The 26,486-nt window shown below is 53.0% G+C and overlaps 2 protein-coding genes and 1 long non-coding RNA gene across 3 annotated transcripts in view; 1 reads left to right on the top strand and 2 right to left on the bottom strand.

The window, feature by feature from the left end:
* On the bottom strand, positions 9,681-15,445 carry LOC106506044. The gene is made up of 3 exons (XR_001301017.2): positions 14,673-15,445; positions 14,004-14,066; positions 9,681-10,993 (listed from the first exon to the last, which is right to left on the bottom strand). It is a non-coding gene; the product is annotated as an uncharacterized LOC106506044 (long non-coding RNA).
* Positions 16,111-20,474, top strand: ZNF503 (zinc finger protein 503). Its single transcript, XM_021073148.1, has 2 exons — positions 16,111-17,186; positions 17,920-20,474. The coding sequence occupies exons 1-2, from the start codon at positions 16,884-16,886 to the stop codon at positions 19,552-19,554; spliced, it is 1,938 nt and encodes a 645-aa protein (XP_020928807.1). The 5' UTR covers positions 16,111-16,883; the 3' UTR covers positions 19,555-20,474.
* LOC106507128 overlaps positions 20,624-26,486 on the bottom strand; it is a 135,044-nt gene continuing 129,181 nt past the window's right edge. Inside the window, exon 7 of the mRNA XM_021073149.1 lies at positions 20,624-21,480. Coding sequence (XP_020928808.1) covers positions 20,720-21,480 — 761 coding nt within the window. The 3' untranslated portion in view covers positions 20,624-20,719. The remainder of the gene's footprint in view (positions 21,481-26,486) is intronic.

Genomic DNA, 26,486 nt, shown 5'->3' with positions numbered 1-26,486 from the left:
TTGTGCCTTTTTTTTTTTTTTAACTTAGCCCTCACCTAGTCTGTGTTGGGAATATAAAGAAGGCATCTGGTTCAGTCCTAGAGGTGCTTAAAATCTAATTGGGAAGTTGAACATACACACACAAAATTAAACAAAGTTATGAATAGTTCATACAAGATATCAACTAGTAGATAATTAAGTACCAGCTAAGTGGCACAGACAACCCTCCAGGGCTTCAGAAGTAAGACAGAGCACAAAGGGATAATCACAATAACTACCTCGGGCACTTCCATGTGCCAGGCACACGCACTGTCTCATTTAATTCCCCTACCGGTCTATGAGGTATGTACTATTATTATATCTATTTTTTACAGGAGGAAACTGAAACCTCAGAGAGATGAACACCCTTGTCCCAGGTCACTCACTTAGGAAATGAGACAGGGTGGGGCCAAGCCATTGGAGCCCACCCCATGCTGAAGCACTAGGATCTACTCTGATGGAGGTGGGGGAGGGGAAGCTAAGCCCTGAGCTGGATGGTTCAAGTGGGAGCATCAGCCCTCCTTCACTATTGGTGGGAATGTAAATTGGTACAACCACTGTGGAAAACAGTACGGGGGTTCCTCAGAAAACTAAGTGTAGAACTGCCATATGATCTAGCAATCCCACTCTGGGCATATATCTAGGAAAAACTTTCATTCAAAAAGATATATGCACCGCTATGTTCACTGCAGCACTATTCACCATAGCCAAGACATAGAAACAACCTAAATGTCCATTAGCAGAGAAATGGATTAAGAAGACATGGTACATACACACAATGGAATACTACTCAGCCACACAAAGAACAAAATAATGCCATCTGCAGCAACATGGATGGAATTAGAGATTCTCATACTAAGTGAAGAAAGCCAGAAAGAGAAAGACAAATACCATATGATGGAGTTCCTGTCGTGGCTCAATGGTTAATGAATCCGACTAGGAACCATGAGGTTGCGGGTTCGATCCCTGGCCTTGCTCAGTGGGTTAAGGATCCGGCGTTGCCATGAGCTGTGGTGTAGGTTGCAGACGTGGCTCGGATCCCACGTTGCTGTGGCTCTGGTGTCGGTCAGTGGCTACAGTTCCGATTGGACCCCTAGCCTGAGAACCTCCATATGCCCCTGGTGCAGCCCTAGAAAAGGCAAAAAGACCAAAAAAAAAAAAATACCACATGATATCATTTATATATGGGGTCTAAAATATGGCACAGATGATCTTATTTACAAAACATAAACAGATCATGGACATGGAGACCAGAATTGCATTTGCCAGTAGGGGAGAGGGGAGAGGGTAGGATGGACTGGGAGTCTGGGGTTGGCAGATGCAAACTACTATATTTAGAATGGATAAGCAATGAGGTCCTATGGTACAGCACAGGGGATTATGTCCAACATCTTGGGTTAGAAACAATGATAGGACTGAGGAGGGGGTTCTGGTGTTAGAGAGAAGAGTCCAGTGTGGCTGGATGGTTAGTCTGCAGGGATTGTGCAAAGTAAGCTTTTCTGGTAAGAAGACTGAAGGAGAGAAGCAAAGGCATAAGAAACTTTTTTTTTTTTTTTTTTTTTTTTTTTTTTTTTTGCTAGAAAGCAGATCACCCATGAGGGTTTGAGGTAACTGGGGATCCAATCAAATCAGTGTTTGGGAAGTGAGGTTGGGAGGAGACACCTTAAGAGGTTTTAGATGAAGGTGAGAAGGACTGAATCTGGGACAGATGTACCTGGAGGGAAGTGGACCACCATCCTCCCTAGAAAGCACTTGTCCCTCTACTTGTCATCTCTGACATTTGGAGCTAATCCACATTTGATTCCCATAACTTCTTCCCTCATTCTGGCATGTTTACTACCTTCTTTCACACTTTGGTTCTGCAGGAATCAGTTCCTTCATTCATTCCATAAGTGCTTGTGAAGCTCCCACGCCAAAGGGAGAATTGATCTGCAAAACCCGGAGGGGCTAATTGCCCTAAAAAGAGAAAGAGGCGGAGGATGATGCTGATGACCTGGCAGAGCTGAGCCTCACCAGCCTCACCAGCCTCCCCAAAACCCTGCCTCTCAGGCTGGTGGGGTCCAGGATCCCCCTATTAGCCAGCTCTTCAGGCCACTGCTGCCATTCTCAACCCCATTCATTCTCATCCCTGCAGAAGAGGCTGGTCCTCCCTCCTGTGAATGGCAAAAAGGCTCCCTTTTCTTCTGAAGAAGCAAGGCAGGGAAATTGAAGACATGGAAGGATTTTAGGCTCTTCAAGTAAAACTTGGAGAATGTGGCAGAAGAAATGTGATAGAGTTTCCAGGAGGTCAGAAGGCTCAGCAGCAAAGGTGGGGCCTGAGAAAGAAAAATCTTTGAAAATGTACTCATGTAACCAATATTTACTGAATACTATTGATGTACATGGTTGGTAAACTCTGCTGGAAACAACGGTAGGGTGACATCATGTGTGCACTTAATCCTTTTTTTGCACTTTTTTTTTTTTTTTTTTTTTAGGGCCACACCAGAGGCATATGGAGGTTCCCAGGCTAGGGGTTGAATCAGAGCTGCAGCTGCCAGCCTACACCGCAGCAACAACAATGCCAGATCAGAGCTGCAACTACGACCTACAGCATAGCTCACAGCAATACTGGATCCTTAACCTACTGAACGAGGCCAGGGATCGAACCAGCATCCTCATGGATACTAGTCAGGTTTGCTACTGCTGAGCCGCAATGGGAACGCCTGTGCTGTTAATTAATGCTTTGGAAGAGGTGGGTGGAAGGGAAGAAGTGGAAATAGAGATAGGAAAAAAAAGAGAAAAGAAGAAGAAACACTGAGCATGAAGCATCTTGGTCAAAGTCAGAGGTTGAGCAGTGCAGGGCAGGGTGGAGGGAAAACCTTCTGCCTCTTCCCTGATTCTATCCTGCACTCACGCACGAGACCCCCAGCCACTTCAGGCCACCACCTGCCCGGAAAATGTAGCCCAGAGGTGTTCCCATGCCACTGATTGCATTTCACAAACATTTTTTGAGCCCTCCGAAGAGCCAAGTATTTATGTTCTTGAACTCTGCTGAGAAGAATGAGAGTTGATTGTCACCTAAGGTGGTCGATTTGATGCCTTAGGAACTTTAATCAGACATATTGAGTGCCAGTGAGGTCTGTGGAGAGAAAAGACTAAAAGTACAGCAGAGAAACTCTGTATATTCTCAAACCAAATGGGGATAGTAATTCTTTACTCACTGGGCTTTGGGACGAGGTGAATAAGGTAATCTTGTGAGGCTACCTAAAATCAGCTGATCATTATGATTTCTCAGTCAGTTCTGGCATGACTGACTCACGACTCAATTCACCAGTTTTTCTATTGAAACCGTTGCCTGGCTGGGTGGGAGATAGTCAGTCAGGCTGCTTGGTGCTGGGGTTGCCACCAGTATTATGCATCCTAGGAGTCCATGGGCACAACCAAGAAGTAATTATCTTCAGATCTGTTTAGAAGCACCCAAAGAGCCAGGCTAGGACAGACCCATGGATTTTCTTGGTTGTGAGTGATAGAAACTGGCTCTGGCTAATTTAAGCCGGAAAAATAATCTATCGGAAGACATCAGGAAGCTCAGAAAATTTGTAAGCAGACTGCAGACCCAGACTTGGGACGTGGACAGGAACCAAGAGCAGCTGGGAAATGGACAATGTAGTTGGCCACAATACTGCAGCAGTCTGCTGAGGCCACCGCCTGCATGGCTGCTATTATCACACTGGACACGGCAGCAGCTGTCCTCGCTGCCTACCCTACAGAAGGAGGGTTAATGCCATTGCACTGGGCTCAGTGCGTGCTGCTGAGAAAGGTTGCCAACCTCCCCTAATCTTCCACTCACCTCCTGAGGAACCGTATTTGTCAAGGACAGGAAGAAGGAGGATATGGCCCCTTCACCTTCTGTCGTTGGAAGTAGGGCCTGGAATAACAAGCAGAGAGCAGGTAACACTAAGGGTAAAGGGTATGACCACACTTAACTCCAAGTGCCTTTGGAACCCATGCCTCAAGAGCCTTTGAAGGCAAGTCCCTAATAGCCTTCTAAAACTGTTTTGGATCACTGGTGGTATTCCAAATATGGTGACACCAATGGAAATAAGACTTTCCAAAGAGAACAAGTAAAGGATATGTTTGGCTGCAAATGTAAAAACTCCCAATTTCATTGACTTAAACAAATAAGGATTTTATTTTATTTTATTTTATTTTTATTATTTTGTCTTTTTGTCTTTTCTGGGGCCACTCCCGTGGCATATGGAGGTTCCCAGGCTAGGGATCTAATCGAAGCTGTAGCCGCCGGCCTATGCCACAGCCACAGCAATGCAGGATCTAAGCTGAATCTGCAACCTACACCACAGCTCACGGCAACACTGGATCCTTAACCCACTGAGCAAGGCCAGGGATCAAACCTGCAACCTCATGGTTCCTAGTCAGATTAGTTAGCCACTGCGCCACGACAGGAACTCCTATTTTATTTTATTTTAGGCCACCCTGCAGCATATGGAGTTCCTGAGCCAGGAATCAAATCTGAGCTGCAGTTGCAACTATGCCACAGCTATGGCAATGCCAGATCTTTAACCCACTCTGCCGGGCTGAGGATCAAACCTGCATCCCAGTGCTCCCAAAACACTGCCCAACTCACTGTGCCACAGTGGGAACTCTGGGATTTTATTTTTCTTATATAACAAAACTTTTGAAGGTAGATGATTGCTGGTAATGACTCAGTGTCCCAGAGATGTCAGGATTAGGTCTCTCTCCTATATTCTCTTGGACTTTTCTTCATTATCACAAGATGGCTGCTATGGCTCCGGCTGGATATCACATCCAAGTCCATGGAAGGAATAAGGGAGAAGGAAAGACAATAAAAGGGTCAAAACCTGTGCATCATCTCTTTGGATCAGGGAAACAAGAATATTTCCCAATGCTCCCCGCTTCTGCTTTGCCACCCACTTCTAATTATGCTTCATTTGCCCAGACTGGGTCACTTTGCCATTCCTAGCTACAAAGATGATTAGAAAAAATGAAAACAGGATTGTCATGATTGGCCTCAACCAATTGTGAACCACTGCCTGGACCAGGCGCACTGCTACAATGTTAAGGTGAGGAAGAAGAAAGGAGGTGGATATTGGATAACTTATCTAAATTCTGGTATCAGGTTTGGACATTGCAGGACTGGAAGTTGGGTACACAAGCATGGGGGACAAGGGCTTTCCAGGGAGATGTGACAGAGGAGCAGGAAAACGCAGAGTACAGAGGCAGAACATTAGACTTGGCTGAGGCGGAAGCAGCTGCACTTTTGGTAATCTAGCCTATTAAAAATAAAATCACTAATTGCAATGATATGGACACAAAGATTTTTATTAGTGAAAATATCCTGATAATGACCCATATGACTAGCAACAAAGGCATGGTTAAGTGGATATATCCACTCTATGGAATACGGTGGTCCCCAAATGATAATGGTCCAACTTATGATTTTTTGACTTTACAGTGGTGTGAAAGTGATAGCCATACAGTAGAAACCATACTTCGAACTTTGAATCGTGATCTTTTCCCGGGTTAAAGATAGGCAGTGTGACAGTCTCCCGATTCTGGGCGGTGGCAGCCAGCCGCTGCTCCCAGTCAGCCACATGATCACAAGCGGAAACAATTCATACATTACAACCATTCTGTACCTATACAACCTTTCTGGTTTTTTTCGCATGCAGTAGAGTATTCAATAAATTACATGAGATATTCAATACTTTGTATTAAAAACAGACCTTGTATTAGACGATTTCACCCACCTGTAGACTTAAGTTAGTGTTCTGAGCACGTTTAAGGTGAGCTAGGCTAAGCTATGATGTTCAATAGATTAGGTGCATTAAATGCATTTAAAAATTTTTTAAAATAGATTTAGGTTTATTTGCTAAACTTATATGGCTCTCAGTCTGTCCATATTCCTTTTTTGTGTGTATTTTTGGCCAGGCCACAGCATGGCATGTGCAAGTTTCCGGGCCAGGGATTGAACCCATGCCACTACTGTGACAACACAGGGTCCTTAATCCTCTGTGCCTCAAGAGAACTCCCCAAATGCATTTTTGTACCCCCCTCCCCCTGACATACGGAGTTCCCGGGCCAAAGATTCAAGCCATAGTTGCAAATCTATGCTGCAGCTGCGGCAACACCGGATCCTTTAACCCACTGCACCGGGTGGGATCAATTGCGCTGCAGAGACACCATTGATTCCCTTGCCCCATAGTGGGAACTCCCCTAAGTGCATTTTTAACTTATGATACTTTCACACTTAAGATGGGTTTATCAGATAACCTCATCCTAAGTTAAAGATCTGTACTATGCAGCTTAAAAAAATGAATAAATTAGCTGTCTATAGACTAATTTTTTTAATTGGGAAAGAATGAGCAAGTTACAGTGAACTCTAATATAATTGTTTTATATAAACAAGCAATAGCATAATAGCCCATATAAGTGTAACTTATGATGAATATGGTGAACATGGAGAAAGGGTCAAAAGTTACACCCAAGACTGTTAACCCTGGGAATCTCAGGAGATGGGGTGGGAAGTGGAGGAGAGATGGGTGAGGTCATGTTTTTCTTTATATATCTTTGAGTGCTTTGCTGGTTAAAGTGAATGGCTTCTATAAGTTTGGAATACAACTTAATCAGAACGTTTAAAAAGTTCTTTAGAACTAAATTACCAAGAGTCAAATGTTACTTGTGGACAATGGGGATCCGCTGAAGATCTGGGAGCAAGGGAATGATGTGCTCAAGAAAACTAACCTGGCAGGAGGATGTATAATACATTAGAGGCAAGAGAGACTGAGGATGTGCAGAATAATTAGAAAGTTCTTGTGGTAGCAGCTCACTCAGAAGCTAATAAAGCTACTGAACTATGGTAGTAATAATACAAGAAGTGAGAAAAAGAAAGGGGGCCCAGGCTAGAGCCTTGGGATATAAATGCCTGAATGGAGGGAGGAATGGACATGGGCGGGGGAGGAATGGACATGGGTGGGGGTCCCTCCATTAAACTGTGTTGACTTACACACCTTGCACTTTGAAAATTGGAATAAATGGCTAGAAAACCACAGATAATTTTCTTCTCCAACCTCCTTGAGTGTTGATGTATTTGATATTTACAATATAAAGACTCAAAACAATCATTATTTTCCATGAGGTTTATGTCACCTCTCTTATTGAGAAAATACCTTGGGTTGTGAGAAAACGAAAATACTTACTGGTAACCCCAAAAGTGCAGTGAACCCCCAAAGTTATCATTCTTTTAGCACAGTTGATGGTACACATAAATGCATTCCTTGAGGGAAAAGCTCCAGTCCCTGCCCCCTCAAAGTTACCATCCTCTGACGAGGACAGACTCTCTACAGGAAATCCCTAGTGTGGTAAGTGCTCTGAGAGAGGGTTACAGGGTACCAGGTGGGAGGGTACAGGGAAGTGGTGTGTGAGCTTAGGTCTGAAGGCAGAGGAGCAATAAGTCAGGAGAAGGAAAGGACAAAAGGTCATTCCAGATAGAAGGAAAAGCACCAGCAAGGTCCTGAGGTGGGAAGTAGCATGGAACATTTGAGTGACCAAAAGGGAGCCAGGACAAGGGGCAGTAGGGGGCAGACAAAGGCAGAAAGGTACCAGCCCTGGTCTCGATTTGATCCTAAGAACAGTGAGAACCCAGAGGCAAAAGCAGAGGGAAAATATGATCTGATACGATTTAAAAAAAAAAAAAAATACTGCGGCTTCCAAAGGGCTAGAGGGCTAAAAGGAAACAAGCTGGGATGCTCAACGACTCAGTTTCCCATCAGGCTGGGAGGTGCTCAGCTGAGTTGAGCCCATTCCATTTATTTACACCTTTTTTCTCTGTGCAGGTTCCCCTCCTGCTCTGCAAGGCCTCAGCTGCAAGTGCAAGTCATTAACAGGCCAAGGGACATTTCCCACAACAAGGTAAGTAAAAGCCCAGCAAGACTGCCCCAGAGTGATGGCTTGGAATGCTGGGGATCTGAAGAAAAGAAGAGAAGAGGATATGGATGATATAGGAGTGAGGCAAAGCCAATTGCTCCCCTTCATGCCTCGATTTCTTTATAAATGACACTTACCTCAGAGAGCTGTTGGTTTTAGTACCTGACACAAAGTGAACTTTCAAACAGTGTTGGCTTTTGGTTTTGACCTTCCTGAAAGACAGGTGGGACCCTATGGACACGATATGTACTCCCTGCTGTCCAAGGGAGACTAGTCCCGTCTCAGAGAATGTTTGAGAACCCCGGGACAGGCAAGTCTCAGGACCACCAAAAGACCAAACTTTGACAAGATACTACCTGCGAGTCGGCCAAGGTATGTGTATGTGCTTGTGTTCCTGTTACTTAAAAGTCCTTAGACACAACCCTAGGTGGGGAAAAAAGGAGATGCCCACTGACCTCCTAGGAGACCGGAGACCCGGGCTATGGCCAAGGTCCCCCGCCGGGCAGAAGCTCCCACGGCCCGACCGGCGGGGGTGGAGCCTGGCGAGCGAGGGGTGGGCCGGCGCCGCGGAGGGGCGGGACCAGCGCCGCAGCCCGGGGCCCCGCCCCCAGCGGAAGTGCCGCCGGGCCGCCCCTCCCTCCAGAGGCAGGTTCCCCCTGCCTTTTCCCCGTCAGGCTGTACCCCTAGCATTTCGGCTCCTACAGCGTGTTGGGCCAGGGCCCCCACACCAGTCCGAAGAGGAAGCCCCGGGTCTGCGAATCTGGCTGTCTCGGGTGGTGCTCTCAGTCCCTCCCACTCCCCCGCCCTCCTTTCCATTCCAGCGTTACCGGCGCGACCGCAGGCGCCGCGGGGGACCGCACAGGTAAAGACTCGGCTAGCAAGGGCGCAGGTGTGGGTGCCTCCCAGGCTGGACCCGCAGGGAAGAGGCTGACGGCACGTGCCCGGCTTTTTTTCAAAGCGATTGTTTTGGCAGTGGGGCTCGGGAAGGGCTGACGCAGACCCAGGAGCGCGGCACTGCACCGGAGAGGCAGAGGGGGCGGGACTGAAGCCCCCAGAGCTTGGGGGCCGATCGTTCGTGTTCCCGCGTCTTGCGCAGGCTCTGATGTGCCTGAGAGGTGGCGAGCCGGTTGGGTGGGGGCAGGTCGGGGCCGCGGCATCGGACGATTTTCCCCCACCCATCTCTCCTAGGTGACTGGGGTCTGACAGCCGCCCTTCCCGAACACGCAGTCTCTGGTTGGCAGAATGAAAATCAATAAAACCGATGCAATGGCAACGAACACGAAACACGTTGGATTGTTATTATTATTTGCGTTTGTTAAATTCTTTTTATTATTTTTATTATTTTACTTCCTTCTTGGAAAAGGTGGCTCGGATCAGAGCCTCAGAGAGGGACGCAAAATGCTCCCTGGTCTCCCGGCAGGGGGCGGGAGCCTGTCCTCGACCCCAAGCCAGTCAAACTTCCCTGAGCGGTTGTGAGGGGTCCGGCGGCGGCAGGGGAGCCCCCTGTGCGCTGGGCTTCTAAATATGGCTCTCCTCCGCGCCTCATTGTCCGCACTTTAGGGCGGTGGTCCCCCGCCTTGCATTCGCATTTCCCCGGTTCACCACCCCCAAAGCCCTGGGGGCCGCGCCTCCTCTCCTCCCCCGAGCTCTCCCCGGCGCTTTAAATAATGATATTTGCATGCAGGGAGCGATTCATAAATATGTCAGGACCGGTGAAATATAGGCAACATTTCAAACTTTCTATTTAAAAAACATGAATTATGGCCGCGGAAAATGTGTTCCCATTTAAAGGCGATACGAAGTATTTGGTGTCTCGTCCCCGGGCCCATCCATCACGCAGACAATAAAGAGAGTTTTTCGCCCTGACACCCGCGATTTATGGGCGCCCTTCTCTGCCCTCATCACTCACCCGCCGCGGTCGGCCAGGCGACAGGCCCCGTGGAGAGACCCGCGGCCGCCCCCCCCACTCTGCCCCGCGCGCGTATTTTGCGCCCTCGCGAGCCCCCCAGGACCACCGCTCTAGCCGGGAAGCTCTTGCTCTGGGGAGTTGGGAGGTCGGCAGTGATGGTCTGAGCAGCCAAGTGGGAATCGGAACCACATTCATCCTGTCACCTTTGCGGAAGCCTGTCTCAGGGCTGGGCTGAGCCGGCGGACGAGCGGCCTTGCCGGCCACCTCTTCGTCCAGGCCTCGCCCGCACACTAACCGCACCGGGAAGTCTGCAGTGCAGGCAATGGGAGGTTATTCACATGTGGTTTCGAGGTGAGGGGAGAGCACAGGGCAGGGGGATCTCCAAGGAGCTCTTTCCGCCCCAGGGAAGCGAGTGGGTCCCAAGCTTTCCCGAGCCCGGGTGAGCGGAAGCTTCTGAGCAAAGCTCTTTCTGCAACTTTTACAAAGCCTCCTCCTCGCTGGTGCAATCTCCACAACACATCCTGAGCGTCGGTGGCACCTTGGAAACTATTTTTACGGGCAGGGGCTGAGGAGTTGGCAAGAAATAAGGAAGGGAAGATGCCTTCCCTCTCATTTTGCCTCGGACCAAACTCGGCCACGCGGTACCCTCTTCGCCCACCACCCCACTTCGCGCGCGCGCGCGCGCGCACACACACACACACACACACACACACACACACACAGAGCTAAAGCGTGATGTGCTCCCAAAGCTACCACATCTCTGCTGCAAACTTGCGTCGGAGAAAGTTCAAGCTTCATCTGCCGTGGAATTTGCTTTCAGTTTTCGCCCCGGGCGGACTCGGCCCCGATGGGTTTCCGAAGCACCCGCAGAGGCGGGGTGCTGCCAGGCACTGCGAGGCAGCGAGAGGCTGCTCGGCCTGAAGGTGCTGATAGTCCAGCCCCCGTCGGAGGCCAGACCTGCCACCTTATGAGCACTGAGCACGAGGAGCCACCCCGCGTCCCGTGCTAGTCCAAACCATCTCCATACACGGGAACCAGGAGCCGTTTCCTGCTGGATGTCTGCGAGCTGGATTTATTCGGATACAGGCAGCACAACCCACAGCCAGAGAAATTCCGTCGATTCTAAAAATGACAAGGTTGAATTTATTGGATTAAGATTCATGCGTAAATGCAGGGAGATGAAATTATACAAACAGCTCCAAATCCAATGTGAACGGAAGATCGCTTCCGGCTTCAAGGGAATGTAACATAACATCTGAATATTTAGATCTGTAGAAGGGTATAAAATATTATTAAATTCTTGGTGTGCACATATAGTTAAGTTGGAAAAATTCTATAGCAAATGTCTTTTTACAGCTCTTGCTTGGGTGTAATCTGGGATCGAGATAGCACTTATGTCCAAATAACCACCCAGAGAATATATCCTATAGCCAGAGCGAGTGCCGCATCATTGAGGTGTGCGGTTTGTGTACCTCCTTAAATATCAGCGCCGTGCCAGAAGTGAAATAAATACATTTTAAAAAGTCAGGCATTCGGATAACTGAGCCATTGCACGGATACAATATTTCTGGGTGTGGTAATAAATATTTCTACTAGGTCGGGCTGTGGAAAGTGCACTCGAATGGGGGGCTTTCAGGAACTCAGCGTGGGGGCCACAAGTTCAGCAGCTCCAAGCTTGGAGCCTGCTGAGTTGGGCTCTATTCGATATCCGCTGCCTCAGACCCTATCGTGACTACTGGGAGAGGCTCCGCGGGAGGCTAACACTACAGTGCCTTGGGGTTCTCCCAGATTCATGCTGTGGGAGGGAGCCTTTGCAAGGCGCTCAACCTGGCATTTTTAGGGTACCAGGGCCTGAGGGTCCCTTCCCCCTCAGACACTTCAATCACCCCTCAATCCTGGCTCAGTGAGGGTTGGGCAGTGCCCATTTGGGCCTATCCATTTGGAGCCAGAGCACAGAAAAGGGTGGGTTGCACTTGGTTCCGAGGCACCCAAAAGCATGAAGCCCGAAGCCACCGAAAAGAAGGCCACAATTTCACACTCGTGAGGAATCCAGGCCCCACCCAGCCCTCAAAATGCCAGTTGAGGCTATAGATGCAGTTATCTGGGCATATTTACTTATGAAATGTTAGGCAACCTCTCACACTCAGTGTGGAGGCCCACATGCCCCGTGGGTCCCCTCTGCATATTTGCAAAGCGCAGGCAACGCCACCAGCAAGGTCAGCAACCGTTTTGCAGCTGTGAAATTCCAAGACCAAATACTAATTCCAGAATAGGGCACTTGAGACCATCCACCCACCTCACTGCCCTGGTCTCTTTTTCTCTCATCCCTCCAAATGCTTCCAACCCTTAAACAGTAGTAGAGCTTCTGAGAGCCCCTGTTTGGGGAAAAAATCAGGAGGACTTTATCCTGAGTTTCTGGAAACTGCACACACTCCTGAGGTAGCCCAGAATAGTAACCCGGGCCCTGAGAATGTCCTGCCTCAGAATGTGGGTGCCCGGAAGTGTTATATGCTGTGTACTGAGAGGAGGAACAGAGAATAGGAACCATTCCCTGGCAAGTAAGAAAAGTACAAATGAAGGGGGAGGGGAACAAGAAGAAAAAGGGTTGGAGCCACGAAAGTAGCAGAAGAGTAAACAAAAAAAAAAAAGAGAGAGAGAAGGTTGGGGGCAAAAAAAAAAAAAAAAAACAGAGGAGGGGAACGGAGAAGAGTGCAGGCCTTGGCGAGGACCAGAGACCAGATCGGGCCAGGCCGTGGGTACGGCAAGATGGGTACCTCCCCGGCCCCAGAAGAGGCGAGGGACGCCTGGGACCATCCCCCAGCAGCCCAGCGAATCTGGGCCCGGCTCCCAGTCCGGAGGGGCGGGCCTGGGTCCAGCGGCCTCCGCGCGCCCTCCCTCTTCCCCCTCCCGGGAGACCGCGAGGCGGAGCTGGACACGGTTGGGGGTTGCCCCCAGGGGCGCGCCCCAGTCCGGGACTGTTTGGGCGCTCTGGGCCAGGCTTTCCAGCTCGCCGGGCCTGACCTGTCAGGCGGATTATCTTCGAGGGAGATTAATAGGGGAGGCGGGCTGCAATAATAATCGTTTTGTTTGATGTGACAACTCTGATAGGCGTTGATTTACTTACAAACTGATAGGCTTTTAATTGAGCGCCTCCGCCGAGCCCGAGATGAAAGGGAAGCGGCGGTGAAAGGCGGCCCGCCTGCCCTCCGGCCTCAATACTGATTAGCCATCTCGACAGTGAATAGTTCAAGGCATTTTCAAACTTTTTTCCTCAGCTCTCTCCCCTTCCTTCTCTTCCCACCCCCCTCCTCAAATATCTGCCAAGCCCACTTCTTTTTTAGAGAAAACAAATCATTTCCATTGTGTGCAAATAAAATCCGCAGGACGTCCAGGCCATCGCCGCTGGGGGTTGGAGGCATTAGGCCTAGCGCGGAGTAATTAATAACTCCCCCACTCCCACCCCAGGCCGGCGCGGCCTTCGGGGATTTGGCCTCTCCCTCGAGGTGTGCAGGCTCAAGTGCCGACGACTAGAGAAAACCCGGGGCGCGCAGGCCCCCAGGCGCCCCCATGCGCTCGCACCTTCGGAGTTGGGTTTTGCGGAGAGCAAACGCACGCGGATCAAGACCCGCGCGCGCGCCGCAACGCGCAGGCCAGCGAATGTGCGCAACCACACCGCGGCACGCTCATTCCCCGGGGGCGCGAGGGCCACTTTCTGGTTGCCCCCAGCCGACGGGGGTAAAAGAAAGCCACTGGAATTCCAGGAGAAAAAAAGGACTGAGTCTGGAGGCTGAGGAGGCTGGAAGAGACGCCCGCGGTCACCTCCATCTCCGGCTGCCGCCCCCAGTATTCAGTGCTTGAGCCTCGCCGCGGCGACCCGGGGCCCACAGCTGGGCTTGCGGAGCTGGGAGATCGACAGTTGATCTGGGCCGACAACTCGAAAGCCGCGCACCCAAAGACACGGACATACACTAACAGACCCTCAGGATACATTGGCCTCACAGGGTCTGCCCTGCGGAGACAGTTCAGAACTGTCCCGCTCTCAGAAAGGGCACCTAGGACTCACTCCCCCAAGATTATTCATATAACCTTCACCACCTCGCATGTGGCCTTGCCACGGTCTCAACGGACTCACCTTCCTCCGTTGTCGCACAGGCAGACATTCCAGACCCCCTTGAAGGCAGGTGTGTTGTTACACCTAAACACAGGCACTCATAACTGACAGACTCCCCATATACACACCGCCCCATTCCCCTCTTCTCCAAATTATCTTTAGTCAAGTTACAATCTCATTAAGTTTACCAACCTAAAGGATCAAGGAATAAAACGCCTAAAAAGAATGCCTAGGAGAAAATTCTAAAACTCACCCCCAGAAAGTTCTCGGTATCACTGTTCAGTGGGAGACATAGACAGACAGAGAGGAGGGAGAGGGGAATGAGGTGATGAGAGAGGAGAGGGCGAGCACGCCGAGGGCAAGTCCCACACCCGACTTCCACGCCCAAGGGGCTCAGCGGCGGGTGAGCGCCGGTGGAAACCGGCTCTCCAGGCCCAGCCCCCGCACCCCCCAGCGCGGATACAAACTGGCTCCCGGCTCCCCTGCGCTCCCTGCCCCACCATTTATCAAAAGGACTTGACAACAAAAGAAGAGCCGGGGCGGAAAAGTGGGGGAGGGTAGATTCAAAGTCTTCCAAGTCCTTCCGAGGAAGGGGATGTGTCCTCGCTCTCGACCCCTTCCAGTTTCTGCGAGTTTTTGGAGGTGACCCCCGAACTCGCTCCCAACGCTACCAAAGCCCTGACAACTCACACAGCGGCACAGGCATTCATGCACACTTCTGCACCCAGATCCAGGTACTCAGAGTCGCGCACAGCGCCTCCCCTCTTCCTTCCAAACAGCCCGAGTGACGGTGCAAATCGAGGGGAACGCGGCAGTCCCGCTCCGCTTCCCTGGAAGAGCCAGTGTTCCCACAGGCAGCCACTCCCTCCCTCTCTCGTTCCTTCTTTCTGCTTTCTCTGAGCAGGTCAGTCCCGGCTCGGCGTTCCAATAAATTCTAGCGGGCAGAGGGGAGTAACACCGGCTATCTAGCCTGCGGGGATGGCGCAAGGTGAAGGAAGGGTTGAGGAGGGGGCATGAGTGAGCCTGAAATGTATCTCTCCCAAACACACACGGTCAGGCCTCTTCTTTGTAGCCTCCTAGCCCTAGCCACGATTGTGGAGACGTCAAAGAATTGAGGCTAGGGGTACCCCATCATTGACCTCCAGGACTCAAGGTTATATTGGTGGTGTGGCTCTTAGAAGTCTCCGAGTTTAGGGTCCCGGCACTACGCGGGGTGGGGTCCGCGGCAGGGCAGCCTAAAGACTGAACGCTACACGTCCAGGAGGGACTATCTTGACTGGGGGCTGGGGGTAGGGGTGGAAATCTCCCGTGTTAGACGTCGCCACCGCCCGTCTCGATACCCGGAGCGGCTCCTAACTCCGCGGCCCCAATGGACAGGAAACCCAGAGGTGGAAGGGTGTACCTATCTCCGATATCGAAAGGAACGAGGCGCACACCCCAGGCCAGAGCACCCCTCCCGGCGCCCTGGGCGCACCTGCGCACTTTACTCTCACTATTCATTTTCCCGACACTGAGCGTCTTTCTCCTCTTCCATTCTTTTTCTTAGAGCCCCCAGCTCTCATCCCAGGAGGCTGCTCCTCTTTCCCCCTCTTCCAATTCCCCCTCGGTCTCTTCCTCTCCGTCTCTCTCTCCCTCTTTTTCCCTTCAAGTCGCACCCGCCTTGTAATCAGCAACAAAAGCTGACATAAATCACCGGCGGATTGACAAGAGCTGACAAATAACTGATTGATTGCGGTCGAGGAACATTGACAATTGATGGAGGGGTGGAGATGCCCAAAGAACTGGTGGGGAGGGGGGAGAAGAAGAGAGGGTGGCAGGGGAGAGTAAGAATGGGGGGGGGCGCTGAGTGTGAAACAGAGGAAACATGTGACCCCCGCTCCTGCCCCAATCTGCGCATCCCCGGGCGTCACGTGGCCGGGAAGGGCGGGGAGCCTAGCACACCCAGCGGAGACGTGCCTCCACCGCCTCCTCTTCCCACCTGACTTCTGGTTTCTCCGCCGCCGAATCTCAAGAAATCAAAGCGGGCGGGCAGCCGGACCAACTCCAACGCCTGCTCCCCACCTTTCCTTACCCAGGCGGCCGCACCGCAATTGATTTCAGTTACTGAGGAGGAGGAGAGAATATTTACTGTGTGCGCCCCCTGTGCGTCCCTGGAGTTGACAGTCCGGCTGTGGTCCAGATTCCTGCCGGAGCTCCTTACGAACACCCTCAATCTATTCCTCATACGCACCCTCCTGCAAAAGGTTTCAGTTTATTCTCGAGCTGGGGAAAGGAAGGACGACGAGGAAGAAAAAAGAGGGAGGCGGCAGATAGCAAACGTAGAATAAATGTCCAGCTCGTCCTCCGAGCGAAATCAAGGGAGGGGACACGCAGGGGGAGAGGCGAAGTGGGAGCTGCCCATTAAAACCAGTGCTGAGAGTCCTGGCGGCGGCGGCAGCAGCGGCGCGGGACGCGTCACATCCCCTTGACCCTCCAATCACCTCGGGCTCCCATTTGATTGGAAGGCGGCAAAGGCTTTAATCTCCCCCTCGGTGCAGCTGCTTTTGAAGTGAGTTTCCTCGCCAGAGCCCCGGCTGGACAGGCAGCGGCTCACATCGCAGAGCGCAGCGCCAGCGCCGGGCCGCGAGTGCGCAGCGCAGGGGCACAGCCCGAGGCGGATACGGCGAGCCACCCGGCACTCCCGCAGTCGGGCCGGCTCCTCCCGCTCGGCCACGGCTCCGCTGCGGGCCACCCAGGATTATTCGCTTCTGGCTCCAGGCGCCGAGAAGGCGCGCTGGGCGCCGGTGGCCGCCTCGCCAGCTCCTCCTGCTGCTCCTGCTCCCCGGGCGAGCGCGCAGCCCCGAGCCCGCCCCGCGCCTCGCGGAGCCCTCCCCCCGCTGCTCCCATGCGCGCGGGTGGGTCATGAGCACAGCGCCCTCGCTTTCTGCCCTAAGAAGCAGTAAGCACAGCGGCGGCGGCGGCGGCAGCAGTGCGGACCCTGCCTGGACCAGCGCGCTCTCTGGAAATAGCTCCGGCCCCGGCCCAGGCTCGTCCCCGGCCGGCAGCACCAAGCCTTTTGTGCACGCCGTGCCCCCCTCTGACCCTCTCCGCCAGGCTAACCGCCTGCCTATCAAGGTGCTGAAGATGCTGACCGCACGGACTGGCCACATTTTGCACCCCGAATACCTGCAGCCCTTGCCTTCCACTCCTGTCAGCCCCATAGAGGTAAAGACCCTATCCCCGGATCGCGCTGGGACCACCACCCGGCTGCTGCTCTCGGGATCTGGGGGTTGGAAGGTGGGGGTATCGGAGTGATTCAGCTTCGGGATGGGGGGAGAGGATAGTGCTCCCGCACCTTAAAACTAGGGTGGAAAGGGGGGAGGAGGTAGAACGGGGTGTGAATGCTGAGAGACAAGGCAGCCAAAACTTGTTTCTCCCTTTGGTATTAAAACGCCTTCCACGACTCAGGCCCCCTTACTTTCAGCCCAGAAGACCTACTGGAGTCCAAAATATGGTTGGTTCCAAAGTCGCAGTCCTCCGGTTCCCCAGAAGCTGGTTATTTGTGCACAGCCTCTAAGGCGCCAACTGCCCTAGCCCTTACTCGGAAGAATTAGGGATGGGGTGGGGGAGAGGGCTACAGTTCTAGGTCAAAGAGTCAGAAACCAAAACATTTTGTGCGGTTTGTTTTGTTTTGTTTTGTTTCCAAATCCATTTATCCCTGAGAGGACGGAGAAGATCCTGATGGTGGGGTTGGGGGGGGGGGGGGAAGGGTGCTGTCGCCTTTCTCAAAAGCAAGAATGTGTGTATGTAGAAGGGGTGTCGCCTAGAATTGCGCCTTGGGGCTGGGAGGATCTTTGCAGGTCATTACAGAGGTGCGTTTGAAACCTAAAAGCCAGGATTCTAAAGGGTTTCCCCTTCTTTCTTTGTTTCCCCCCCCCCCCCACGTCTGACCCCACAGCTTGATGCCAAGAAGAGCCCGCTGGCGCTGTTGGCCCAAACATGCTCGCAGATCGGGAAGCCCGACCCCTCGCCCTCTTCCAAACTCTCCTCCGTCGCTTCCAACGGGGGCGGCGCGGGCGGTGCTGGCGGCGGCGCCGGGGGCGACAAGGACGCAAAGTCGGGCCCCCTCAAGCTAAGCGACATCGGCGTGGAGGACAAGTCGAGTTTCAAGCCGTACTCCAAACCGGGCTCGGATAAGAAGGAGCCGGGAGGCGGCGGCGGCGGAGGCGGGGGCGGCGGGGGCGGCGGCGGGGGGGTTTCGACGGAGAAATCCGGATTCCGGGTACCGAGCGCCACCTGCCAGCCATTCACGCCCAGGACAGGCAGCCCAAGCTCCAGCGCCTCGGCCTGCTCGCCAGGAGGCATGCTGCCTTCGGCCGGGGGCGGCCCGGAGGGCAAGGACGACAAGAAGGACCAAGAGGCAGGCGGCGGCGGTGGCGGCAGCAAGGGCTCTGGGGGCACCTCGGCCGAAGGGGGACCCACGGGGCTGGCGCACGGCCGGATTAGCTGTGGCGGCGGGATTAATGTGGACGTGAACCAGCACCCAGATGGGGGCCCCGGGGGCAAAGCTCTAGGCTCGGACTGCGGCGGCTCATCGGGCTCCAGCTCGGGCTCGGGCCCCAGCGCGCCAACCTCCTCCTCGGTATTGGGTTCTGGGCTGGTAGCCCCCGTATCGCCCTACAAGCCGGGCCAGACTGTGTTCCCTCTGCCTCCCGCAGGCATGACCTACCCAGGCAGCCTGGCTGGGGCCTATGCCGGCTACCCGCCCCAGTTCCTGCCACACGGCGTGGCGCTCGACCCCACCAAGCCCGGCAGCCTGGTGGGGGCGCAGCTGGCGGCGGCCGCGGCGGGCTCCCTGGGCTGCAGTAAGCCCGCCGGCTCGAGCCCCTTGGCTGGGGCGTCGCCGCCGTCCGTGATGACAGCCAGTTTGTGCCGGGACCCGTACTGCCTCAGCTACCACTGCGCTAGCCACCTGGCTGGGGCAGCGGCAGCCAGCGCATCGTGCGCTCACGATCCAGCCGCGGCGGCTGCGGCTCTCAAGTCCGGATACCCGCTGGTGTACCCCACACACCCGCTGCACGGTGTGCACTCATCGCTAACCGCTGCAGCCGCCGCCGGCGCTACACCGCCCTCTCTGGCCGGCCACCCCCTCTACCCCTACGGCTTCATGCTCCCTAACGACCCACTCCCCCACATCTGCAACTGGGTGTCGGCCAACGGGCCTTGTGACAAGCGCTTCGCTACGTCCGAAGAGCTGCTGAGCCACTTGCGGACCCATACGGCCTTCCCCGGGACAGACAAACTGCTGTCGGGCTACCCCAGCTCTTCGTCTCTGGCCAGCGCCGCAGCGGCCGCCATGGCTTGCCACATGCACATCCCCACGTCGGGCGCTCCAGGCAGCCCCGGGACGCTGGCGCTACGCAGCCCTCACCACGCGCTGGGACTCAGCAGCCGCTATCACCCCTACTCCAAGAGCCCGCTCCCCACGCCCGGCGCTCCCGTGCCGGTGCCCGCCGCCACCGGACCCTACTACTCCCCCTACGCTCTCTACGGACAGAGACTGACCACGGCCTCGGCACTGGGGTACCAGTGAGGGCGGTTGGGAGGGCCATCGAAGAAGAGTAAAGAACTGGGGGGGGTGGGGAGGAGCCGAGGGAGGGGCGGGAACAGGGCAGAGGCTCCTGTCTCCCGGGCGTGGGGATGACCCGGGCCAGGAAAGGAAAAAAAAATGTACCGTATCTATCTACCCGAAACAGCGACAGAGACCGGGTGGGAAACTCCCCTTTCCCCCACCTCTCATCTCTCCACCCAAACTTTATAAAAGTTGAAAAATATCATTTGACTTTTTATAGAAAAAGAAGGAAAAAATAATTGAGAAAGTGTTCATCTGAGGACTGCATCGGTGGACACTGGTATTTATTTATGTTAGCTCCAAGCGGACCCGTGGTTCAGAAGTGCATTATTTAGTTTGAGCTCCGTAGGTAAAAAGGAAGAGGGGGAAAAAATTAAAACTTGAGGGTAAAAATGTGGAAAACAAACCCTCCCGTCCCTTGTAGATTATAAATAAATACAAAACCGCCACAGAACTAGAGGTCTTCTCTTTAATGTTACTTTAAAATTGCTATGATTGTATTGTACGTTCTTATTTAATGTCTGATTGAAACACAAATTTACATGCATGTTTGTTACAAAAAATGAAAAAAAAAACAAAACAAGTCACAATTTGTCAGCTCTGATTTCAAATTGCAATTATTTTTAAGGTGTATACCATCGAAAGAGAATGGGTATTTTTTTGTATGTATTCTGGAAGAAAACAAAAAAAAAAAAAGGAAAAACAATTCTATTCCAAAACCTCATTTGCCTTATTTTGTTCTTTAAAAGGAACACTTAACTATTTTTAATTTTTAAGTCCACCCGCTGAGAAGGGGACAAGTAAGGTTTACGTCATGTACTAAAATAATAGACAATGTATCGCTTTAAAGATTAAAATTCCGTATATTTGATGTATTAAAAGGTTTTACTTCTTATTATTATCTTTTTTATTTTTTGGTTAAAGAGAAAGAAGAGCATGGCGGTTTCAGCAGCAGCGGGTTCTCTGGGCCTCTCGGCTACTCCATCCCAGGACCTTGGCCGCATTTCCGACTGTTTTGATGTGATTTTCAGGAAGAGGCATAGGCTTCAGAAGAGCTGGCCAGTTGTGGGGCTGGCCTTCGAAAATATTTTTTAAAGGGGTTTCACAGTTTGGAAAGATAGCGTCCTTAGCTATCGCTCATTTCGTTTAATTTTTCCCCCAGCTGCTGGTTTGTTAAAAGTGAAAGGAAAGGGGGGTGGGGAATTTTTAAAATTCCCCTGTCGAGAATTTTGGGAGTTTGAGTTTCGTTTTGCTCAGAGCGGCGCAGGTCGGGACTCGGCCGCCCAGCCTCGGCCTGGGGGAGGTGCCGCTCCCCGCGTCCCTCTCCTCGCTCTCCAAGCATCCCCTGTCGCAGGCGGGAGACTGGGATCGATTGGAGGTCGGAGGGCGCTTGAGAACCTGTTTCCCAGGCCTGGGGAGGAGAGCGCGCCGGAGCCCTCTTGTCCCTAGGGAGAAAAGGAGTTTTGCTCTTCGCTTCTTCTTCTGGCTGCCGAGGGCCAGAGGCAGCCACCAGCCTACCCCTCCAGGCAACCCCCTCCCCGCCCGGCTGCTTCCTCTCTCCAGAGGCCGGACCCGCGGCTGGCTGGCGCCGCGGCTGCTTTTCCACGTCCCGATTTCTCCGCAGTCTGCAGTCTATCCCCGTCTGCGCCGCGGGACAGAGCACCGGGGCCCGGGATCCAGAAGCCCCTACCAATCCGGCCAGGTCAGGATCTGGGCTCCCATTCTCGGCCTCGTTGGGGCGACCAGGTGGACGCCGTCTGAGGTTCTGGGTTTCAAGCTCTGCTCCGCCGAGGCGCGGGGTGGAGGGACCCTCTATCCTGGCGCGGATCCCCGCAGTGCGCACCGCTCCCTTTTGTCTCCCCAACTTGAGCAGCGGGACTGAGCTGCCTAAAGCGCACAAGGAATCAAGCAGAGAAGAGCTCTAATCTTTTCTTTCTTTTTTTTTTTTTTTTTGCGGGGGGAGGATAGTGTCCAAGCGGCCCCCCCACCATCTCTCTCTCTCTCTCTCTCTCACACACACACACACACACACACACACACACACACACCCATGCTCTCCAGGCCCGGGGACGAGCTTTGGTTTCTGGCTTTTTGGGCGCTGCCCCGCCGGGTCCACAGGAGTTCTGGGTCCAGAGCGTGCCTTTCCTGGGATCCTGCGACCCCGGAGTCGCGGCGCTGAGCGCGCACCCTGAACTCTCCTCTCTCCGGAGTCAGGCAGTTCTGGATTCTCCGAGCCCCCGGCCTTCCTAGGTGTCAAGCTCCCCCTACTGCCTCGGGAAGCTCACCGCGGCGCAGAGGCAGTCCTTCGGCCTCCGGCCTCGGTCATTCAACCGCGCGGCCCCTGCTGCCATTTGCTCGGGGGTTGGTGACTCTGAGATTTTCCACTCTCCCCCCAGCGTCAGTCTCACGCCTGAGGGGCCTGTTCCCGGGTTGCACGCAAAACAGCCCCAGCGACCTCCGGGACGCCACGGGGAGCTCCCAGGCCTCCACCTGGAGAGGACTTGGTAGAGGAAGACAGCCTCCGTGCCGCCTACACGGAGCCAGGCAGCCTTCAGCGCCTCCGAGCCGCCTGCCCGCACTCGCCGACTGGAGGAACCGGAGCTGGCGCCCGAGACGCTGCAGCCCTACTCCCACTCTGGTACGGCAAAGACAGGCTGGGCTGGGCCCGGCTAGGCCCGGTGGATTGAGAACCTCAAATCATGGGGCGGGTTGTCGCCCTCAGGCTCTTGGACAGACACCCTCCCCCCTAAATGGAATGGGAGGACGTTCTAGGAGGTGTTGCGGCCCCAGTCCCGACAGACTCCAGTGCCCACGGCTTGAGACGTGAAGGCGAGGCCCTTGCTCACCTCTCACCAGCACCAGCACCAGCCCCGATCCCCCGGCCACTCCGCCCCACACGCTACGCCCTCCTTGGCCTCGCGCCTTCCTACAGGGGTTCCTGGGCCACCACGCCTCGCCCGCCAGGACCCACTTGGGCGGGGAAGGACACAGAAATTCCCCAGTCCTGGAATTTCAAGTCTGAGACTGTTAGGGAGACGAACTGGGCACGTTCGTGCCTTCACGCCCACTCCCGGTATTTTATTAACAAAAATCAAACTCAAAACGCCCTGAAATTTTAATGAAAGCTTCTTCCGGGCTGCAAAATTCTGGAGCTGGGAGCTAGGGGCCGGGGGTTGGGGGAAGAAAGCGTTCCCCGACGTGTGAGAAGGAGCTAAGTCAGCCAGGGCGCGGGGTTAGTGAGGGGAGGGTGCCAATAACTGCTGCAGGTCCAGGCCAGGTGCGACACAGCCAACGGGGAACAGCCGCCCCATCCGCGCTGCCGCCCCAGGCCCTCTCCAGCTGTCTGCTGAACCGCCTGCGGATCCCCGAGCGCCGGCCCGCTGCCGCTGAAGCCCGAGCGGAACTCGGCGTGTCCGCCAGGCGGCGCTGCGGAGCGCAGCGGAGCGGCCAGGACACCCGGAACCCTGGCCAGGGCTCAGGTCGCCGGCTGGGTGGTCATTCCAAGACCCCGCGCCTCCACCTTGGTATCATTTTAGGAGTGGTGTCCCGGAGCCCCCTCCTTGTAGTTCCTCTCTCTTCTCCCGCTGCTAAACACATCCTCCGCGCTTCTCCACCTGCTCTAGTTTCTGGTTGTGGGCCCCTGGCTCTCTTTCTCTGTCCTAGAAGAGTTGGCCCAGGTGTCAAGGGCCCCTCCCCCACCCAGGGAACTCCTATGGCCTATGGCCGCCCAGACTCCGACAGGACACCTTGCCTGCCAAAGCGAAGTGATCTCCACACATTCATGCATTCATTCACCCTCATTCTCTGATTATTTCCTATGACCTGCCTATGCCTTGCCAAAGACTGTCACTTTCTACACTTACCCCTAACACAGATGAAGAAACTGAGGCTAAGTCCTGGAAGTCAGTGGCAAGGCCAGCAGAGAATACTCAAGCTTGTCCCTCTATTCAACCGCTGCCCCCATCTGTACTTCTGTTGGTGACACCGAGTGACCCTGAGTGACCCTGGTGTCTGTGCGCTGGGTGGTCTTTAAGCAGTAAGAAATAGTAGATGAAAAGCTCTCCTAGTTAATGAATTCCCCATGCTTTGCAAAAGGTGTAAAAGTTGCCTATAAGGTGAGGCTTCTTGCTGCAAGGCCATGTGATGGCCTCTTCTGCACCTAGTGGTGTAGGGATCCTCACCTACTGAGGCTATAGGTCCGGTGGTGCTTGGAGCAACTGCAAAGCTCAGGATGATCTGTTCATTCTGTTATGGACTATGCCCAGCCCATATTATCCTGTATCATCCCATTTAAACCTCGCAACAATTCCAAGAGGCTGTTAGAACATTTACCCCCATTTTACAGATGAGGAAACTGAGGCTCTGCCAGAGAAGCTTGAGGTCACATAGCTAGTGAGTGACGCAGTCTACTCAGAGGTTCTCACCTTTTTTGCTCTTACCTGAGAGGATTTGAAAGCATAACAATTCCTAGGAGGCGGAGATTCTGTTTCAGCAGGGAGAGAGTGTGGTGGGCATAATTGTTGTATATTTTTTAAGTTATCGGTGTTATCGCTATTATTATTATTTTACTTTTTATTATGGAGATTTTCCAACATACACAAAGGTAGAGAGAATGGTATACTAGACTCCCATAAACCCATCACCCAGCCTCAACAGTTATTTACTCATGGCCAATCCTGTTCCCTCCCTACCCAGTTCACCTTGCCTCTCCCACCCCATTAATTTGAAGTGAATATAGATGTCACATCATTTCACTTCCTCAGGTGTCAGTCACCTCCAGCCAGACTCCCAATTTAGGGCTCATCCCGCTGCCTCCCTCAGGTGAGGTTTAAGTTCAGTTAGTGCAAAGCTGGGAAGCCATTTCTCTTAGACCCAGAGCCCTAGCTAGCACTTTACCCTACCTTGTGCTGAGGATCCCCCAAAGTTCCAGGAATACTGATCTCTCTCTGCCCAGTGTGACCCCCGAGCTTACCCAGGGAGGTGTCTGGGCTGCAAAAGGACTCTTGAGCCCCTGATGAGGCAACAGCAGTTCCTGATGGGACATCCATAGCACAAGGGGCATTCTGAGTGTCAGCATGGCTTAAAGCCATGTGGTGATGTGCAAAGATCACACAATTTGGGATCAGGCAGCCCTAAATTAAACTTTTAGCCCCACCACTGGCTCAACTCACTCAGTTCTTCTGGGCCCCAGTTTTATCATCTGTAAAATAGGACTGTTGGTACCAACCTAACAGGGACTGTCGCGAGGCTCAAACGAAATTATTAATGTGAAAATTCCCAACCTACTATCTAGCCCCTACTTGCTCTTAGTAAAGACAGATTTATTCCCTTCTCTCTTCCCAAAATATAGTTTCATGATGACCAGACTCCCTGCTCAAGAACTATCTGTGACTCCCTGGGATTCACTGGCTCAAGTTCTGACTCTACTATCTGGCTATGAGAGCACCATCATCATGGTTCATCTTCTGACCTGGTCTCTCTTTGCCTGCTATACCTTGTGTCTCACCAGTCTTCACAATCCAGACCTTTTACCCACCAGCTAGCCCCTCAACACCTTGGCTGGTGGTGCTCATCATACACTATTTCCTTGGAATCCCTTCCTTCCTCCCCATTCCTCAAAGCTCTCTCAAGACTCATCTCTTCCAGGAAGCCCTCCAGCTTTTTCCCACCACCACCCACTGACTATTCCCTCACTTTGCCTTCCCTTAGCACTTAATGGAATAGAAGTGAGTAGAGGTATAAAGAGGCCACTGGACTAGGAATGAGGACCCTATGGATTTGAGTGGTGCCTCTTCATCATTAGGTGACTGTGGACAAGTCACTTATGGCCTCTGTGAAGCTTGCCTCCAAAGTGGCATCTGTCTGTGCATACCATGGGCCACACACTGATCAACAATAATAGTGTTAATAAGCAGCATGCATGGCACTCTTACCTCGAGGCACTCATCTAGTCCTATTACCATTGTCTCCTCCTTTTACAGGTGAGGAAACCAAGGACTAAAGAGAAGTCACATATCTGGGCTCCAGAGCCAGAGTCCTTAACCACTGTACTGCACTGTGCTGGTCCCTGTGCCTGGAATCTTTGTCCTCTGTCTTCTCTCCATAATTACCAGCAACTCAAAACTCCTGCTTCAAATCTCAGGCCAGCATCACCTCCTCCCGGAAGCCCCCCACATTCTTCACATTGGATTCAGTGCCCTTCTCATTGCTCCTGTAGTACCTGTCCATCCCATCATACTCTCTACATTTTCCTCACAGCCTGGGCCCTGAACACAGCAGGAGGGTTTGTCTCCTGTACCTTTTTCTAGCTCTGACAGCCAGCATGGTACCTGGAACATAGTAGATGTTCGATAAATGTTAGAGGGAAGGTGAGAAAGGGAAGGAAGGAAGACAGAAAGGGATGGGGGAGTGGCATGGAGACGGAATGGAGGAAAGTTGTGAAAGAATTGGGCCCTCTTGGGCAGGATGATTCTTCCAGAGAGAGCAGAAGTAGCAGTTGGCTTAGAGGAACTGTGGACACCTTTGCCCTTCCACAAAATGAGGCCCAGTGAGCTTCCACATATCAGTTAGAAACTGCATCTGCTGACGATGACAAAGACCCTTAAAGAGTAGCTTAAAGAATATGGATATTCTCTTCTCTCAGGATGGAGGTGGACAGTCCAGGCTAAAAATGGCCCTTGGTTATCAGGGACCCAGGATGCTCTGTCTTTGGCTATATCAGACCAACCAAGAAGTTTTTTGTTTTTTTGGGTTGTTTTTTTTTTTTCTTTTTACAGCTGCACCTGCAGCATATGGAAGTTCCTGGGCTAGGGGTCAAATCAGAGCTGCAGCTGCCAGCCTGCGCTACAGCCACAGCAATATCAGATTCAAGCCACATCTGCAAGCTATGCTAC

This window comes from Sus scrofa, chromosome 14 (genome assembly GCF_000003025.6).
Source record: "Sus scrofa isolate TJ Tabasco breed Duroc chromosome 14, Sscrofa11.1, whole genome shotgun sequence".
NCBI lineage: Eukaryota > Metazoa > Chordata > Mammalia > Artiodactyla > Suidae > Sus > Sus scrofa.
This window is presented reverse-complemented; position numbering and strand designations above follow the sequence as displayed.